Source organism: Apodemus sylvaticus, chromosome 10 (assembly GCF_947179515.1).
Source record: "Apodemus sylvaticus chromosome 10, mApoSyl1.1, whole genome shotgun sequence".
Taxonomy (NCBI): domain Eukaryota; kingdom Metazoa; phylum Chordata; class Mammalia; order Rodentia; family Muridae; genus Apodemus; species Apodemus sylvaticus.
This window is the reverse complement of record NC_067481.1, coordinates 58458842-58477969: the sequence shown is the minus strand read 5'-3', so window position 1 is coordinate 58477969 and position 19128 is coordinate 58458842. Positions and strand designations below refer to the sequence as shown.

The window sequence follows — 19128 nt, the reverse complement described above, 5'->3', positions numbered from 1 at the left end:
CTTGATTTAGAATTTTCGCATCTGCAGCAACAAGATCATGATTTCCCTTTAGTTCTACATAAAAGCTGGTATTGATATCATTCTGGATCCACAAAATGATTTCTGAGCCACCATTTTACGGTCCAAGATTATTTGTTTTTGCCTCTCTGCTACCTGTACATGTTAACTTCCATTCATCCACTCAAGCTCCTTACTTGCTATGGCCTGATGGTGAGAAAAATTTACATTTTTCTCAGGGTTATCTACTTCAGATCTTATGCCATCTGCTTAAACATTCTTCTTAAATCTTAATCCTACTACTCTATAATAATTTCTAAAACTTATTAGAGCATGCTCATACATGTGTAGATGTGTGTGGAGAACACAGGATAGCCTCAGGTGTTCTTAGGTGCTATCCAGTTAGGTTTCCTTGAGACAGGAACCTCGCAGGCCTGGAGCTTATTATATAAGCCAGGTTAGGTGACTAGTGAGGCCCAGGGCAGTCTCCTCTTCTGCAGCACTAGAGTTACAGGCATGTACCACTGCAAGGTGGTTTTTTTTTTAAAGATTTATTTATTTATTATATGCAAGTACACTGTAGCTGTCTTCAGATACTCCTTCAGACACTTCAGAAGAGGGAATCAGATCTTATTATGGATGGTTGTGAGCCACCATGTGGTTGGTGTTTTAATGTGGCTTATGAAGTCTGGTCTTGGTGATCATACGTCAAGCGTTTTAATGACTGAGCTATTTCTCTGGGCCTGTCCCATCTCTTTGTATTCACACATACCCTCACACAGGTATACAACCTCAGACATGGATACACATGCACACAGGCACACACAATATATACTGTTTCCCCACCAAGAGTATTCACAAGAAACTTATTGATATTTAAAGAAAAAAAAACAAAAAAGCAATATTCAGTGTAATTTTATCTATGTTTGTTTCTGTTTGTTGATTTGTTTCCTTCTGACTAATTTCAGATTTTATCTTCATTAGTTTAATTTCCCTCAGGTTTAGTTTAATTGCACAGTGGGGAGAACAACTTTCTTTTTTCCCTGGTTTATTTTCTTGATAGAGTTTAGGCTTTGGAGCTACATATTTAAAAGCTTCTCTGGACTCTGTGTAAACCATCCCACTCATTGGTTCTTTGATGGGTTTTACCTTGATCATTTCGGTGGTTTAGGTATAGAGAACCTGTTTCTTGATTTTCAAGTAGGAGCTTGTTTGGGGTTATTTTCTTGCTGGCTAATTATAATTTGGTTGCATTATCAGAGAATGTGGCCTATAACATGAGACTGACTTTGGAATTGAGTATATGTCTCTCTGAAATTAGCTGAATTTTAAACTTTTTAAAATGTTCCATGAACCTAGCAAGAAAGAAATATTTTCTATTTATGGAATGCAAAGTTGAATAACTATGTATCATTTTTTAATTCAGTGATATATTAAGGAGTCTTCTGTGTGTACACTTCATTTTCTCTCTATAAGAACCATATGATTGTGAAAAGGGGTATAGAAAAATAGCACCCTATATTTTTAGCAAATTCTAAAAAAAAAATCTCTAAAAGGCTATATACCATTTGCCTTGAAATTGTCCTATTTACTGTTTACAAAATCTTGATTACTATATTGTTTCTGCAAGTTTTCCAAACATAAGGTATAAATTAAATATAGTTTTAAGTAGAATTATAACAATTTTTAAATTATTAAATTATCATAACATGCTCAAAATTAATATAAAAAACAAGTGTCTGAGAGTGTTCCAAAAATTATGAAAGAATTATAAGAGCCAATGTGCCTCATCAGACTGTAAAATCTGCCTCAGAATGACTGCATCTGACATGGAATGAAACTAGTTCAGGAACAGGAAAAGATGAGAGTGGACAGACTGGGAAGCCTGGAGCAGGAGCTCAGTGTGCATGGGATTTAATATACACCAAGCTGGCATTTAGGCTCAGATAGAAAGAACAGCCTCTTTAATAAATGGTATTGGCGGAATCAATTGCCCATCTGGAAGAAGTGAAGCTGATTTTTCTACACTGCCTCTTGGTAAGTCCCCAGATAAATTCCAGATGGGCTAAAAAACATGAATGTAAAAGAATCCTTATTGACCAAATTTATGATCTTATATGAGCATCTGAAAATTAGACAGAGTTACAAATGAACAGGAATCTCAGTTGCTAAAAGAGAGAAACACACATAATTTCCTTTAAAAAAAAAGCATGATAAATTACAGCATGCAGTTCTATAGAAGATGGTAAGAGACATTATGCACACATAATGGGTCACAAACAGAGTTGTCTTTGGGGCTTCTGTTATGCGTATACATATGAATATGTGAACTCTTAGACACTGATACAGAGTAGCAAAGAGAGCCAAACACAAGAAGTACAGGAGTAGTAGCCACAGAGAAGAAAAGCATCACCAACAGGGAAATAAAACCCAGAGAAGCAGCTCATTAACTTTCCTTGTTCTGGGCCTCTGGCTAAAGCTCTTAAAATAAGGAAATTCAGACAGTTTGGCTCTGATGAAGTCAGACATTGAACCATTAGGAGAGCCTGATATTTCCTCACCCAGACAACAGGGTTTGTGGGTTTGGAGTCCTCTGTATCTCTATAGAGTACAACATTAGCCTCTATTAGAATAGAAAGGTTATCCCATGTGTCACCAGGCACTAGACCCAGACACTGTTAAATAGCAGGCATCTTTCTATCACTGCCAGGGCAGTGCCTGTAGTGGGGATGGCTCCTCTCTGGGATGCTGGTAGGTACCACTTCTTTGAGAATAAGACACAAACTTCTCTTCCTTGTATATCCCTTGAATCCATACGAGGCAATGCAGTCACTCTGGGGTAATTTAAGGACCTCTACAAGAGGGGGCTAGAAGAATCCTTAGGGGAGAGTCACCTGGAAAGGTAGGGTTCTCTTCCAAGCCCAAAGTGGCTTCTTCCTTTCTGATGCCCCTCTTCTCTGCAGCTTGCCTCTTCTTGACCTTTGAGCCCGACTAGAACTCTATGGATAGATAAGACTTTGCCTTAGAGCATCTCCTTCTTACCATCCTTCCATTCTCGAGTGGCTGGATTGATGATGCCAAAGAGTTCATCATTTGTGACAGCTTTGGGGTTTAGGTCAGTCCACACAGGGCGGCGTCTCATGATCTGATAGGTCTTGTGTAAAGACCTCAGTACCTGTGACTTCCCAGTACCGGCGCCGCCCACCACGAACACAGAGTGCCTTACAGCCAGCAGCTCCTCCAGCTGGACCACCTGGGAGGAGGAAAGGCAGTGGGAGGGACAGGTTAATCATGCCCACTCTGCTATGAGCAAGCTGGTATGTGAAGTGAGGCTCCAGAGTAAACCATGGAACAATGGGAGTGTTTGTCAGCAAATGGAGGAGTGAAGTGGTTACAGTTCCCTCGTTTACCCATGTATCAGTGGCTGACTAAGTTCTAAGAAGCTGCCAGATGAGGGGCATCCCTATTGCTGCCATAGTCTGATAGGTAAGAAAGTCATTTTGGAAAATCATAGTATGTGGGGGAAATGTAACACAAGTATTTATAAAAAGTGTGGAAATCACTGATCTTGAAGACAACAAGAATAAAGAAAGGTTTCCAGAGAATAGGGCATTTGAACCAGGCCTCCTCAGGCAAATAGGAGTTTTCCCAGAGGACACACAGGAAGGATATAATGGGAGATGTGGGGATAGGAGGATGACAGCATACACAAAAGTTAGCAGTATAATATAGAATGTAATGTAGATGGCTGGGTGGTTTGGGGAGGATAGAGACGGAAAAAAAAACCACAGAGAAAGTGGTATCATCAAAACACTGTGCAGTCAGACACTAAATTAAAACTCAAAAAGCAAACAGACTTGTAGTAGTCAAGCTCCTGCTGTTCGTCTGTTCCTTTGTGGCTACCTATAGAACTATAAAGTCCTAAATCCTTAGACTGACTTACAAATCCCTTTGGCAATCTAGCTCAAATGAGACTCTGCTCTCATCTCTCGTCCCCCAGTATGCACACTTCCACCCACACAGACATAGATGCTGCACTGATGCTGATTCCCACGTCTCTGCCTTGTGCTTACCTATGCCTTTCCTGTATCTCAACACTTGACAACATTATAGTGGATATTTTCCTGGCTCGCTAATTGATTGCCAGATCACCAAAGGAAGCCAGGACTTCAAAGACTATGGCCTAGTGAGCAGTGCTTAGGTAACTTAGATATATGCTAGTTGTAGGGTTGTGATACCCTGTGAGACCTAGTTCATTCTCATGAGAAGGTGGATATAAGACTCCCAAACTTAAGGCCCTAGCCAGCCCTTTCAAGATTCCTTCCCAGATGTGATCCTTTTCTTGAGAACATACTTCTGCCACTGTGGCCTGCCATGTTGGCCTCCACCAGGGCTGAGTCAAAGTTGGTGTTATGCCATTGAACTTCAAAGTTCCTGACTCACCTGCACTTCTACCTCCCAGCTAGCAAACTTAATTTTCTCTGCCCCTGTCCCTTGAAACTCAATGAGGATGTGTCTTTGGCTGACCCTACATCATACCCTCTGCTCTGTGCTAAGTCCTTTCAGTCTGGACACAGGTCTGTCCAGCCGGATAACACTTTTTCCTGAATCTCTGTCTGAAGGTATCCTATCTCACAATCCCTCTTGTCTGTCAAAGTTATACTTCTGCCATGTTTTCAGATAATTTTTATAATGTCTATTCCTCACTCTATAGTTCTATGAGCTATTTTCTTCGTCTTTAAGTCATTGTAATATGAATTTTAAGGGATTACAGGATTTCAAGAGGGCTCTATGAGACAGTTTTGGGGGAATTAATTTTATACAAGTTGAAGTGGAAATGCAAGTGTGAAGTGGGTAGGGAATGCTGTCTTCTGTTTTAAGAACTTTTTAGCAGAGGGCCTCCATCTTAAGAATCTATGGAGAAGGAAAGGAGGAAAGAAGAAAGAATGCCAGACAACTGAAAGACAAAATGAAAGACAAAATGAAAGACAAGATACCAGAAGGAAAACTGTTGACGAACACGGCAGGCATTGGGGTGCCAAATGCCCTGACCAGACTCCAGCAAGCCGGGAAAGACATGACTCACCCTGATTTTAAGACAGCATCTTTAGATACAACTATTGTATGAACCTTGCTGAGTTTAACTCATCTCTTTGAAGTGGTTGCATGCTAGGATCAGCTACTTTAATAAAGGGAACACCCTCAGCCTGACATTCAGAACCCTCCTCTCATTCACAACCCCATGCTATCTCTCCAGTCTTACTGCAACCCTCTACCCCAGTTCCCATCGTCTCAATACCCTTTCCTTTGTCATTATTGGGCTTTCTGCTGTTGCCTTATAACCTCTGCATTTCCTGCACACACCCCTTTCTTGACCCCCTTTTACCCTAAATGGAAGGCAATCTTGCCTTTCCTGACTTCAAAAGTCCATCTATCCACTGAACTTGGAAGACAGGAGGCAGTGAGTGGGGATGGATTACTGGGTGCAAAGGGCAGGGCATGTTTTCCTTTCTTCTGTGAAATGAAATTCCAGCAATGAAAACACATGTCTCATTGCACTGGGAAGGGTATGCACCAGTTCACGCTGCAATTCATAATAACTGGGGCTTAGTCTCTGCCAATGAACATACTGTGTATTGGAAATTCCTCCTGGAAGATCTTTACCATACTCCCCTTCAGAGGGCACACTTTCTTCCGCATAAAAGGCCTTCCTGTACTATCTTGTAGAGGTTCATGTTTCCACTTGTGAAATGCCTCTGTATCATCTGCCTTGGGTTGTTGGTGAGATCAAATGTGAGATAGAATATAAAATCCACATGGGAACTCCAAAGTGATGCCCGTGTTTCTCACACCTATTATTTGACAGGAAGAGCAATCTATGTCTTTGTACTTAGACACCTTGGCTGTTCTTTATGGCAACTGTCGTCTTTATGGCAATCTTCTTTCTGCATAAAGCAGTCAATTCTGGCATTTCTATTTCATATACACCCGGGAAGCATCACATTCTGCAAAAATCACACAGATAACAGACTCATGGAAAACCAGGATTAGTGTGGGCAGAGAGGCATGCAGAAAACTGTGCTCCAAGCCCTAAAAAAGTAGCAGTGACCCCTATCCCTACCACAGTGGCCACACAGTTCATTTTAACTTTGCCTCAATGTCAGTAGGCATGTTGCAGGCTTAAATCAATTTAAGCACTGGGCTTCCTCATTAGAGAGGCAGGTCCTGTTCTGTTGGAGACTATTTTAATATCAATTAAAGATCAGACCCAGATGGAACCTTCCTCATTAAGTCACTGTTTGAATGTGAGGGAGAAAATTTTGTGGGCTCTAGCAGCTTCTGCAGCAGAGCGTGAGCACCCTAAATTGCTCTTAAAGACAGCAGCAAGATACAATGAGGTTTCAGCTTTTCCTCTTAAGGATTTTAGCACTAAATAGTTCATTTTCTATTGATGTTAATGGCAGAAGGCTCCCTCTTTCTCTTGTCTTTCCTACCATTATTCCACATTGGGGTCCACCACTAAAGATCTAAGTACATTGAGCTGTTTCTAATTGGATATATATCGGTACAGCTAAAATTACATTGGCATGAAGGATGAGGCATAACTGGTGGTCTAAGTAAAGAATGCAGAAACAGAGAAGGCTTGTCAGGGAAAGCCTCACATACCTTGAGCACAAAGTTGTCTTCAGCCTGGAGCTTAAGGTCTATGATCGCTTTCCGAACCACAGCCTCAAAGTCCAGATCTCTCTTCCGGGGGACATCCAGAGCAGGAAAGAGATCACCAATCAGACCCATGAACACCGGCATATCATCTGTCACAATCTTGGGGATGTTGAAGTCCCTCAAAGAGCGCATCAGGACTTGGTCCTCTGGGCGGTCAGGGTCTCCCCGTTTCAGTGATCCTGCTACCACGAGGACAGACTTGATGGCCCGAAGTCCCCAGTCATAGTGATCCTGTGGGAAGATAGCACCACTAAGGCCAGAGTTGTGTGGATGTGGAATATCATATGCTTGGGCTACATAAAGCACACAGAATTCCAGCATGGTCACCAATGAAGCTCAGGTGGGTGAGTAGGTCTCTGAACACTATGTTCTTGGTCTGGCCTTGCTTTTACTTTCCCATCTAGGATAACACAGTGGACATAGAACAGTCAAGGGGCTGGGGCCCTGAAGGATGAACAAGATCCATTTTCAAGTTGATCTGGTTGCTCCCATATAGTCAGAGGGTGCGAGGACTGTCAAGAAGAGAGAATCTTAGCTCTTAGAGAAGGTGTAGGTTGAGCTTGAGATTTTCTTTAGAGGCTTCTAAACTTACCAAGAATAGTTTTTCGAAGTATATTTCCTGAGGCTAGGGACATAGTTAATGGCAGAGATCTTGCCTAGCATATGTTGATTCCCAACATTGCAAAAAAAAATTTTAAGAGTTCCACAGTACCCCCAGTGCTAATGGTAGGTTCTGGGGCAAATGGATCATAAAACTGGCCCCAGGGTTCCACAGCATGGTGAGAGGAGGAAGTGGTTCATAATATAGAGTTCGATCTCACATGAATCTAGGTTCAAGACCCTGCTTGCCTCCCACCATATCACAACATAATTAGAGCTGTGATAAATGCCACAAAGGAAAAGGTTCGCATGTGCAATGAAGACCAAAGATTCAGTGGCTGTACCTGGGGGGCTGGGGACCAGATATGGTCTTCTGAAGGAAAGGCATTATAGAACACTGGAAGGAGCAGAAGTCAGTTAGGCACAGACGAGAGAACATTGCAGTCAAGAAAACAGGGTTTCCACTGACTCAGGATGAGATGATAATTTATCTCAGGGAACTTCCAAGAGGACTCAGGCAGGTGAAACTTGGAATTAGAACCATGAATGTGAGCTGTTGAGGAAGACAGAGGATGGGACATTACAGCCTTTAGCAGAGGGATCACAAGTTTGTCTTGATGCTAAGACCAGTGAGGAACATTTGAAAATAATTGCTTAGCTGGTATCTCAAGAATGGGTTGAGGAAGCTAAACTGCCAGGTGTGAAGTTATCCTAGAGACAGATGCAAGAGCCTAACAGAGAGACCTAGGTACTTGCAACTAGAGCAACTACAGTGAGCATGGAAAAGCGTGGCAGGTTCTGGTTAGTGTTAATCAGGGTTCTGCTGTGGTACTAAGCATTGTGGCCAAAATAAATTTTGGGAGAAAGGTTTACTTCAGCTTACAAACTAGAATTCATCATTAAGAGAAGCCAGGAGAGTAACTCAAGGAAGGATCTTGAAGCAGAAACCACTGAGAGCCACTTACTCATTTGTTTCCAGGCTCACATTGTGCCCTCTTTCTTATATATCTCAGGCCTACTTCCCTAGAGATGGCACTGCCCATCGTGATCTGGATCCTCCAACATCAACTATCAATTAAGAAATGCCCTCACAGACATGTTCGCAGGTCAGAATGATGGAGACAGTTCCTCCATTGAGGCTCTCACTTCTCAGTAGTGTCAATCACAATGTATCATCACAAGGAGACTCCATAAAGCAGAAGCAACATCGCTTTGTTAATTAGGTTCAAGGAAAAGAAAGTGTTGTGGATGAATCCTTGTCCCCCATCCTCCCCATTAATAATCAGTACATGATGGCTTCACATACTGTATCAAAGACAGCAGGGAAAGAAGGGTTGGTGGGGTTGGCAGGGAAGAGCATCTCTGAGTGTGCTAAGTGGATGTACACCATTGACAATATATGTTTGGATACAAAAGGGAGGCATGGGACAGGATTATGAATACAGAAGTCACAGGCCTGAAAGTTAGTGGTGATGGACAACCTAGAGAGGATGTGATGAAAGGTATGGAGAAGGCAGGATGCCTGTATCTTGTAACTATGTGACAGGGCTGATAGAGTCCACAGCAGTGAAGGTGATCAAAGCAAGATGATCCCCAAAGGGAGCATGAAACTTCCTGGGAAGCTTTTGTGGTTATCCTTGACACCAAGAAATTCTCCATGCAGAATATGGGCCAGGCAGATACTGGGTTTGATTTTATTAAGACACTATTTCCTGGGTCTGCCTTCAGCAGAAGGTGTTTTAAAATCACACTACTAAGAAAAAGCATAGAGTTCTTATTCTAAACCACTCCGAGTAAAACATCCCATACCATGTCCCTTCAGAAAGAGCCCATTTCCTCCAGGAACTGTCGCTCACCACTGCTATGTTTTTCATGGGGCACTTGTCTGAGAAAGGCCATGAAGAACACTATTTAAAAACAACTTGGTGTTCAAATACTCTGAACAAGTGTGGAGTTGAAAACTGAACACAAACTTTGATTGCAGAAGTACTCAGACCTTCTATTATTGTATATCAGACCAGATACCCTGTAAGATAGACCTAGTCCATTGGTTTAGTGTTAGGCCTCAGAGTGGTGCTTGGTCAACAGCTTCCACAGAGAGATCCTACCTGTTTGGAGAGAAGTTCTTTACACAGCCGGTAAAGGGTAATGAACTTCCTGGCCAACAATCGGGCTTCAATGAATCCTTCTGCTACCAGCATAATCTCACAGATCAGCTCAAAGTCTGGAACAACCATTGCACAGGGCCTGGATGCAGGGAGACAGAGGCCCAGGAACTGAGTTGAAGGGGAGACTGTAGAACAAGAGATGCTTGTTGTAATCACACAAAGAGCTGTCTTTAAGGGCAAAAATTCACAGAAAGGCCTTTGCAATCACTCCATCTTACACTTCTAAATCTGAGAGGAGTTAACTAAGGATAAAGGGAGTAGCCTTTTACCCCAAAGTGGTGGATAATCTTAACAGGAGTGGGGAAGAGTCAGGGCTACAGCTCAGGTCTTGTGTCTTGGGGTCAATGTGCCTCATGCAAAGGCAAGGATTAACACAGCAAGCTGTCTAAAATAGGCCCAGAGAATGGAATCTCTCTCTGGGTGCCTGCTGGAATCAGAGCATTTCTCAGCTCCATCTCCTCAAGATAGGGATGTCCTCCAGACAGCCATGACTTATTTTGCATTTATTTGTATAGAAATTTATTTAAGTATCCAAAGCTAAGGGCCAGGGTCAAGATTAGCACCATCTTGACAGAAGATAGCATACATGAGAACACAGAAGAGCTGGGGGTTTTCATTTCTATATAAGAATTTACTGTGGTTTTCTTTTCTCTGGCACTAGCGATATAGGTTTTAAAATTTTAAGTGAATTGTCAAAGCTATTAATTTATTTGGTATGTTATAGGAACTTGCAATTATTTAATTGTGTGTGCATGGGTTTGAACTTGGATATGGAGGACAAAAATCAAGCTCGAATACTATTCCTCAGAAACCACCCACCTTGTTGAGACAAGGTGTCTCATTGCCTCACAGATCACTGACTGATTCGGGTATGCTGGCTGGCCTCAAGTTCCATGGAGATAGATACTTTAGTTCTCCTCCCCAGTGCTGGAATGACTGGCACCACACTCAGCTTTTAAAAAGTAGACCAAACTCAAGTCCTCTTGCTTGTACTACAAGCACTTTACTGGCTGAGATACCTCCCTGTTAAGTCTCTTTAATTGAACTTTTCCTGTGTTGTTAACATTCATTTTTCAAACTAACTCAAGTTCATATTGTCCTTTGAAATGTTTTACATTGCAGTCGGGATTGAAGGAGCCACCAAATATTTAGGTTCTTGAAATCATCTGGCAGTCTGAGCATTAATGATATGTAATGGGGCTGTGGAAAATTATGCTGCAGAAGGAAGATTAGCAAGTAACATGGGAAAATATTAATTAATGAAAGCAGTATATTAAACAATATTGCCAGCTCTCAGCTTTGAAAAATAAATGCTGACACAGTGTGGGAAGAAAAATGACAAGAAGTTACAGGATTGCCCCTAGGTAACAGGACTAGGCTGGGAGAAGCCAAGCCTACAGGCTCAAGCTCCCATTCTGCTGTTAATAAACAGGGGATTCATCAATTTTCTCACAGTGTGTGGGGGAAACTAATAGCATCAATGTTACAGGGCCTTTGTGAGAATTAATGTCAAACAGATGTTCATCTTAATATTTTAAAAATACCTTTCTCAGGGTTAGAGAGATGGGCCTGTGCTTAAGATCATTCATTTTTCTGACAGAAGAGCTGGGTTACATTCCAAGCTCCAATGTGGCCATTAACAACAATCTATAACTCTAGTCCCAGAAGATACAATGTCCTTTTCTGGCCTCCATGAGCATCAGACATTGTCTTAGAATTTGTATTGTTGCAACAAAATATTATGACCAAAAAGCAAGTTGGGGGAGGAAAGGGTTTACTGGGCTAACAGTTTCCCATTGCTGTTTATCACCCAAAGATGTCAGGACAGGCACTCAGATGGGACAGGAATGTGGAGGCAAGAGCTGAGGCAGAGGCCATGAAGGCATGCTGCTTACTGGCTTGCTCCACACGGTTTGCTTGGCCTTTCTTTTTTTGAACCTAGGACCATCAGCCCAGGAATGGCCCTACCCACCATGGGCTGGGCCGTCCCGCATTGATCACTAATTGAGACAATGCCTTATAGCTGTATCTCATGGCAGCATTTTCTCAACTGAGGCTCTTTCCTCTCTGATGGCTCTAGCTTGGGTCAAGCTGATACACAAAAGCAGCCAGTACAACATGTATGTGGTGCACATATATACATGCAGGCAAGACTTTTATACACCTCACACAAAAATAAATATCTCAAAACTATTGTTCATATTTTTCCAATCTTTCATCTGTGAATATACTTTAGACTGCCAGAGTCTGAATAATTGTATCCACTTAAGATTGTTATGGAACCTTCCAGTTTGGTGGGATTGGGAAGTAGAGGTCACCAGACTGAGGCTGTAATAATAAGATGAGGTCAGAGAGAAAGCTTGCTGGTTCTGCCACAGAGGAATACCCGAGATGACCATCTCTTGAAACATGGAAGTGAGCCATCCCAGAACTTGACCATCTGAGCCTCTGAGACTTTGGGCTTCTGGATTCAAGAACCCTGAGAAGTACTTTCTGTTCAGGTCAGTTGGTCTACAGATCGCTTTGCTATTGCAAATGGCCTAGACTAAGATAAGATGACTTTAAATTGAAAGAGAAAACATGAGGAATGATTTCTACCTGGATGTTGAACTTGGCTGCATTATTATTGTTCCTTACTTAATAAGTATTGAAACAAACAGCCACTGTTCTGGGACAGTGAGTATAGCCTGCTAATATTTCGATGCTTTTTGTTTGATATGACAAAGAGAATTGATCCAACAGGGGTGAGAGACTGAGCCAGATGTGTAACAGCACATATTCATGATCCCAGTACTTAAGAGGCTGAGGCAAACAGAATCACAGATTCTAGGACAGCCTGGGCTACATAGTAGGACCATGTTTTAAAGCAAGCAAGCAAGCAAGCAAGCAAGTAAAAAACCAAATCTGAGAGAGACTGGGGCAACTACTGAGATGTCTGGCAGCCTGACTGGGCACCATGAGGTCGATTCTCCTCCTATGGAGAGGGCACTGTCCCCCAGCTGTCAAATGAGACAAACAGTATTGTCACACTTCCCACTATCTCTCTCCCTTAGGAAAAAGTTTAATAAACAGAAGCTCCAAAGTGCAGGAAACATCCTTCATTTCTCTCTTTGTCGGGCCAACTTCACTTGTCTGAAGAAAGAATGCAAACTCTAGCTCCTGCTAGGAAGGATCTCTATGTTTTCTTATCAAAATAAAATTAAAAAAAGATTTAAAAACATTGCCGTATGCATAGACAACAAGAATGAAATAAAAGGGGGTGTTTCCATGTGTCTTTACCAGGATGTAATTTGACACTGAGCTTTTTAGAAAGTAATTTGGCAATGTGTATCAAAAGCCTTAAAAATGTTCCTGCTCGTTAACTCTGTAATTCCACTCTGGGAAGCTAGCCAAACAAAATAATCATGTATACAGAAAAAAGATTTATATACAAAAAATGTACATTACAGAATTATGTATGAATTTATTTTAAATGCTAGAAACACTTTTCATATGCATCCATGAGGGGCCAATTAATTATACCAGGAACCACATACTTGATAGAAAAATATGTAGCCATGGGATGAGATTTATTAAAAATACGCAATAGGAGAAAATATTTATGATAGGCTAGGGGATGGAAAATAAAGAATGAAATTTATACAAGTGGCAAATGTATATTGCAAATATATAAAATAAAATTAATTATACATATGCGATATGTGTGAGTTACAATTAAGCAAATAATAATTTTACTAATGGTGTCATTATAGTAAAAGTAGATCTTTAGAAATCTACTTTTGTTTTTTCTAATTAAATTTTTTTTCATACAATATATTTGATCATGTTTTCCCTCTCCCAACACAATAGGACTTACACACATATGAACCCACAGACAGCGGCAGAACACACAAGAGCTGTATAGCTGCAAGCCAGACTGGGTCCCAGCATGGAGAGAGGGAAACAGAGCCAGGGTCCCACCCCAAACTATGAAACTGTTTGCTACGGATATCTGAGGGCCAACAGAAGATCAATGTGGTATCAACAGGGGGGAAACACCTGCTCTCTAAATGTTCCAAATTTTCTCTAAGGTGTAAACTACGTATTTAGTAGGAAAATTCAAGAAATTTCTCATTAGGGAGTCCTTGCGTAGAGACATACATACCTGAAGAGAGCCTTGAGGTTCTCTGGCAGTTCGGTGCGGCCAGCATAGCCTGGGTTCATGGTAATGAAGATGCCCACAGAAGGGTCAAGACTAATCTCCTCCCCGAGGAAGCTGAACCTCTGCTTCTTGTCTCTGATTGCATCCTGGATGCTTTTAACCTGGTGGAGGAGCAGAGGAAAGAGGACAGCTGACATTTTAGTGGTGGGCAGTAACTAAAGCTGGAAATCCAGACACACAGCTCAGGCAATTGTCGTACGGCCCCCTGCATCGAAGAACAGGCATGGTGCTGGGATCTTGGAGTCTTTGCTGATGGCAATAAGGAGTCTGGCTGTCTACATCAACACTCCAACATTCATTCATTACACCATGGCTACTGCAATGAGAGAGAGAGGGGGGAGGGAGGGAAGGAGGGAGGGAGGGAAGGAGGGAGGGAGAGAGAGAGAATAAGTGTAAATGTAAATGTGTATGTGTGAGTGGAGAAGGCTATGGTAATCTCAGCAGCACCTAGAGAGGGATCATTTTGGCCCAGGTGAGCCTCCATAGGTGTGTGTATGTGCATGTAATATATATGAAATGTATAGTCAATGTATATGTGTATGGGTATGGGTATGCATATGTAATATATATGCAATTTATATGTATATATGCATATATGTACATACAATGTACACATATGTATATGTGTATGGTATGTGTATGTGTATGTAATATATATATATATATATATATATACATATATGTATATATATATATATATATATATATATATATATATAGGGACAGGGACAAAGAGAGGGCCAGGGAGAGGGGTCATGAGGGATGGGGTGCTAGGGAACAAACTCAGGGACTTGCACATGCCAGTGTTGTGCCTTCTGGCCTCATTCCTAGCCCTGAGCATTTTTTCTGCACAGAAATCCATTCTAACCTCATCAAGATACTTGAAGGGAACACGTCAACCCATTGCCTCTGCCTCACTATCATAAAGCAGAAGCACAGGTTTGCCCACAGTTGTAGAGCCTGTCTGTGGGGCAGCAGGGCTTGAATCCATGTCCCTGACCCATGGTGAGAACACAGGTACCTGCCCTGACCCCAGGCTTGTTCTAGTAGTGGTGAAATCTACATAGAAGCAAACAGCAGCATGTGTGGGGCGATAGAATGTGGGCCTTGCCCCTGCAGCTATGTTACTGTCTCAGCCTAAGCCACCACTATCTCTCCCCCACTGTGCATGTCTGGAGTCTGAATGATGTCCTCTTTACAGACTGGAGAGTCCCGGCTATGGGGAGGATGTCATGAGCCAGAATGGCACAGGTATGCTGAGACTTGAAATGGGACCTATTCAAGCGGGTCCCACTTCCTAATTGCCTCTGATGAAGCCAGAGGATGATCTTATCTCAAACATTAAAGGACTAGTAACCCCAAATCTTCAGGTGAGCTGAGAAGCTCTGGACAGAAAGGTTGACACACTATAACATCCTCATAGCTTTTGTAGGCAGTTAGGATGAGGGACATTCCTGAGGCCACATGGGAACTGATCTTCAGATGGAATCTTCCATCCCCCAAAGTTCCCTTTGGCCCTATAAAACCTCCAAGCCTTCCAGCCCCTACCACCCACCCCCATGCTTCAGCGTACACTTAGACTAGTGCCCTTCATTGTTCTGATTAAAGGTCAGCCTGCTTCTGTAGATACCTGTCTCCTCTTTCTATTATTACTTCCACCAGTCCCAGTCTAACAAGTGTGACCTGGTCGGAGCTCCATTCTGGGAAGCTCTTTCAGTGAAAAGAACAACAAATGGAACTCAACCGTGTATGCTCTTCACTCTTCTTTGAAACACGGGCAAAAATGATCAGCTCTAGAAAGAAGACAAAAACACAGACCAGCCGGCTGGCTTTGCTCAGCTAGGTCCCACAGTATCGCTGGGAATTTCCAGCCTCCTGTAGGTCTGGGAAGCAAAACCTGAAGCTGAGACCAGGGCAGAGTTTTAAATGAACTTCCAGCACATCTGTCAAGGTCAGCTTCTAGAAAAGCCAAGCGTAGCCCAGTTCTACAGAGGGGTATGGAGTGTGTGTGTGTGTGTGTGTGTGTGTGTGTGTGTGTGTGTGGGTGGGTGGGAGAGAAAGGGAATGGAACACCATTGCCAGGATATGTGACAGTGACAGTTTGGCAATTAGGATTCAGCTCTTCTTCTGCAGTCAAGTTCTAATAACTGAATGTATTTGAGCTCACAGCAATTAGGAGGAACCTGAGACTTCTCTATGAGCAGAATACCAATGTCACTCAGGCAGAGCCAACCTCTAGCACCCTGCGCACTGGCCACCCAGGCTGAACTCTGCTCTTTCACTCTGGCCTCATAGCTCCACCCTGCTCTACCTTGGAGCCCCTTGCTACCCTCAATATCTGAAAGTTAGGTGGTGAGTAAAGTCTGTTCCCTTCCTTCCTTCCTTCCTAGTCATTAAATCTATAAAATACACAGAGCCCTTTCTTGGCTAGGGACAGGGAGGCAAGTTTAATTAGTGTTTACAAGCTGTTGTGCTACCTTTGGGTGAAAGCCAAGGCTAGAGCGTAGGACCCTCCTGCTGTTGGCTCTGACTCAGCAATCTCTACCCAAACATTGAAACCTGGAAAGCCCACACTCAGCAGGAATTTATGATGGACATTCACTTTGGATTAGAGGCATCTGTGCTTTTGTGTAAAATGCTGTTGTGGGCTCTTGAGGGAAGTGACTGAGAAGGCTGGTGGGTGTGGATGATGCTGCAGCCTCTGTGTTGACAGGTGTTTCTCTTAGCCTGCTTCATGCCAGTCAGGAGACAATGGCTATGACTTTCCTCACTGCCTCTGCAACAACTGAGACTCTTAGGACAAACCTTGGGAATGTAACGATAATCAGAATCCAAGGGGCTGGGATACATTCCAGAAGGTTGGGGTTGGCAGAGGGGGACACAGGTGCACAGGTGCACGGGGAAGGTGAGGATCTAATGCTTTGCTGGGTGGAGGCTTCCAGATCAACTCTGCACACATATCTCTAAACTTGTATCTCTTCTGAGGATTTTAAAGCCATTGGGAATGATGATGATGATGATGATGATGATGATGATAGTAGTAATGATAATGATAATAATAATAATAATAATAATAATGAATCAGAACTAGCACTATTCTGAACCATGTACAGAAAGCTTCCCATTCATGGCTCTGGAGATTGAGATGGGTGGTTTTAGACTCTAATTTTGCAGGGTTGGAAGTAAGGCAGAAGGTGGCTAAAAAATCATTCTGCTTTTAAGTTAGCATTAGGGGGATGAATAGAAGCTACCATCCTTGAAACCTTTTTAAGTATCTAAAATTGGCTCAAAAGAAAAGTTAACAGAAAAAAAGAAAAGTTAACAGGAAAAAAAAAGAGGTGGCTAATAATGAACAGTTGCCAGGGTAGGCGCGCTAAGACTTAAAACCAAACAAGCTGAAAACGGGTTGTATGTTTGGCCACCTCACCAGAAGGCGCACGACAGAAGTCAAGCATGACCTCATCAGACTCAGGCTGACATCAGTTAACTGAGGATAAGTCCCTACATATTCTGAGAACCTAGTAGATAGTCTGGTTGCTATGACTACCACAGAGAGTACCTACAAGGAGCCTGTGATCACTTAGGGGACAGACTCCTGCAAGTTTATTTGTATTTACTATGTACATGTCATTTGTTTTACTCTGAAAATATCTATTATACATTACATACATTTCCTATGAACAGGAAAAGATGTTCATATCACCAATGAAAGACACAGAAATGTGAAGGTGCAAGGGTGCTATAGCTGTCAACTGGGGATCATTCTCACCCATCTCCATGGGTGAATCTGGAGACATTCTCATAGCATGGAGCAGAGGGATACTGCAGGCATCTAGTGGGTGGATAGTCTACACTGCCCAGGACAGACTTCTGCAACAGACCAATCCTGGAAGCTGGCATTGTCAGAAGTCTGTCCTGTGTCCTCGGCTCAGGTCTTGAATCTGTCATAGTGTATGACATATGCAAATTGTCTTATCTTTGTGTACACGATAGAATTTAGGGAGCTCACAGGCTAACCCAATCTGTGTAAATATTCTCAGTTTTTCTCCCTACTCCTTTACCACACTCCTTCCAGTCTAGGGGTGTAACTCATTCTCTGGTTACTCTTTTATGAGGCCGTTGTTCAAATTCCATCCATTGTTAAAAGCGTGCCTGGATTCCACAGTGATGGTAGGATGGTGCAGTGCTGAAGGACGCCTTCAGGATAAACAACCCAGTCACCACTTTGTACATTTTATCAGAGTTCTGTGTTCTTTTACAGTAAGCATCTCTACAGAGGGTGCAACTTGGGGCATTTCTCTTGGCTCTGCGTCTGAAGCATTTCTTCTATGCCCGGAGTCCTTGGAACCATGGCTGCAAATCCCTTGCTAATAGATCTTCTGGTCTTTATTTATTTTGGGGAGGACAGGTCCTCACAGGCTAGCTTTGAACTCACAGTCTCAACTGGAATTGGCTGCTCAGCTGCTTCATGTAGCAACACAGCATCCTGTCAGTGTCTGTACCCACAAGTAGTAGGGACACCAGAGAATATGGAGGAAGGTCACGGGATACAGGATCAAGGTAATAAGTTGGACCTTGATAAAATGTTTCCCGAGGCTCAGATAATCCAAGGTCTAGAGAACTGGCTGAGCCAGCAATGAGGAGATTCTGAAAAGAATTAAGCAGGATAATGCTTTTTTAAAAATAGCGAGTAATTTCTCTCAAAATTGCCACAATGAGGATTTTCCCAAATGGATATGCAATTCTGCTTGACCAACCTGACAGAGACAGGAAAATATCCGGCAATGTAAACATTGGAGCATAATCACTTCTTCAGAAGTAACTGGGATGAGGAGCAGAGAGGGGTGAGAAGGGGCGGGGACAGCAGGGAACTGTCAGCAGCTGGCACAGCTTCCAAACCAATATGCCAGCCAGGATGACTGTGTGAATAATTAAGCACAATTTTCTCCTTGGATGCTTATATGATTTTAAATGTTGCCAGCTCCAATTCTGCCTTAGCTGTTGTGAGACCACTTCCTCCTGGCTGTCTTTTAAGGGTGTATCCCTAGACTAGAATATGGTAGTATCAAAGAGTTCCAAGTTGAACATATTTTACTTAATTTTAGGAACAAAAGAGGAGACATCCTACACCAACTTCTCAACATAAGGTCATTCTGTTTTCTGCCTCTTGAGAAGTGGACCACAGTTACTGGACACTCTTTCAACAGCTAGTGAATGTTTAGGGTTGGTAAGATCATCTGGGAATATTCCCGCTAAGGATAAGTGAGGATAACCCTAACCCTAACCCTAACCCTAACCCTAACCCTAACCCTAACCCTAACCCTAACCCTAACCCTAAACATCAAATCATTGAAAAATTGTTGCACCAAAAGAACTGTGATTGGCTCAGTGGGCTCTGTGTGTGGCATGCTGGCACGAATGCTTTGGAACACACACAGA

General features: G+C 42.5%; 1 protein-coding gene across 1 annotated transcript in view; it reads right to left on the bottom strand.

Annotated features, from left to right (window-relative positions):
* The window catches only part of Dnah9 (dynein axonemal heavy chain 9), a 347292-nt gene that overhangs the window by 195305 nt on the left and 132859 nt on the right, over positions 1-19128 (bottom strand). The window contains exons 29-32 of the mRNA XM_052195119.1: positions 13633-13790; positions 9429-9567; positions 6664-6951; positions 3040-3250 (exon numbers count right to left, since the gene is read on the bottom strand). Coding sequence (XP_052051079.1) covers positions 3040-3250; positions 6664-6951; positions 9429-9567; positions 13633-13790 — 796 coding nt within the window. The remainder of the gene's footprint in view (positions 1-3039; positions 3251-6663; positions 6952-9428; positions 9568-13632; positions 13791-19128) is intronic.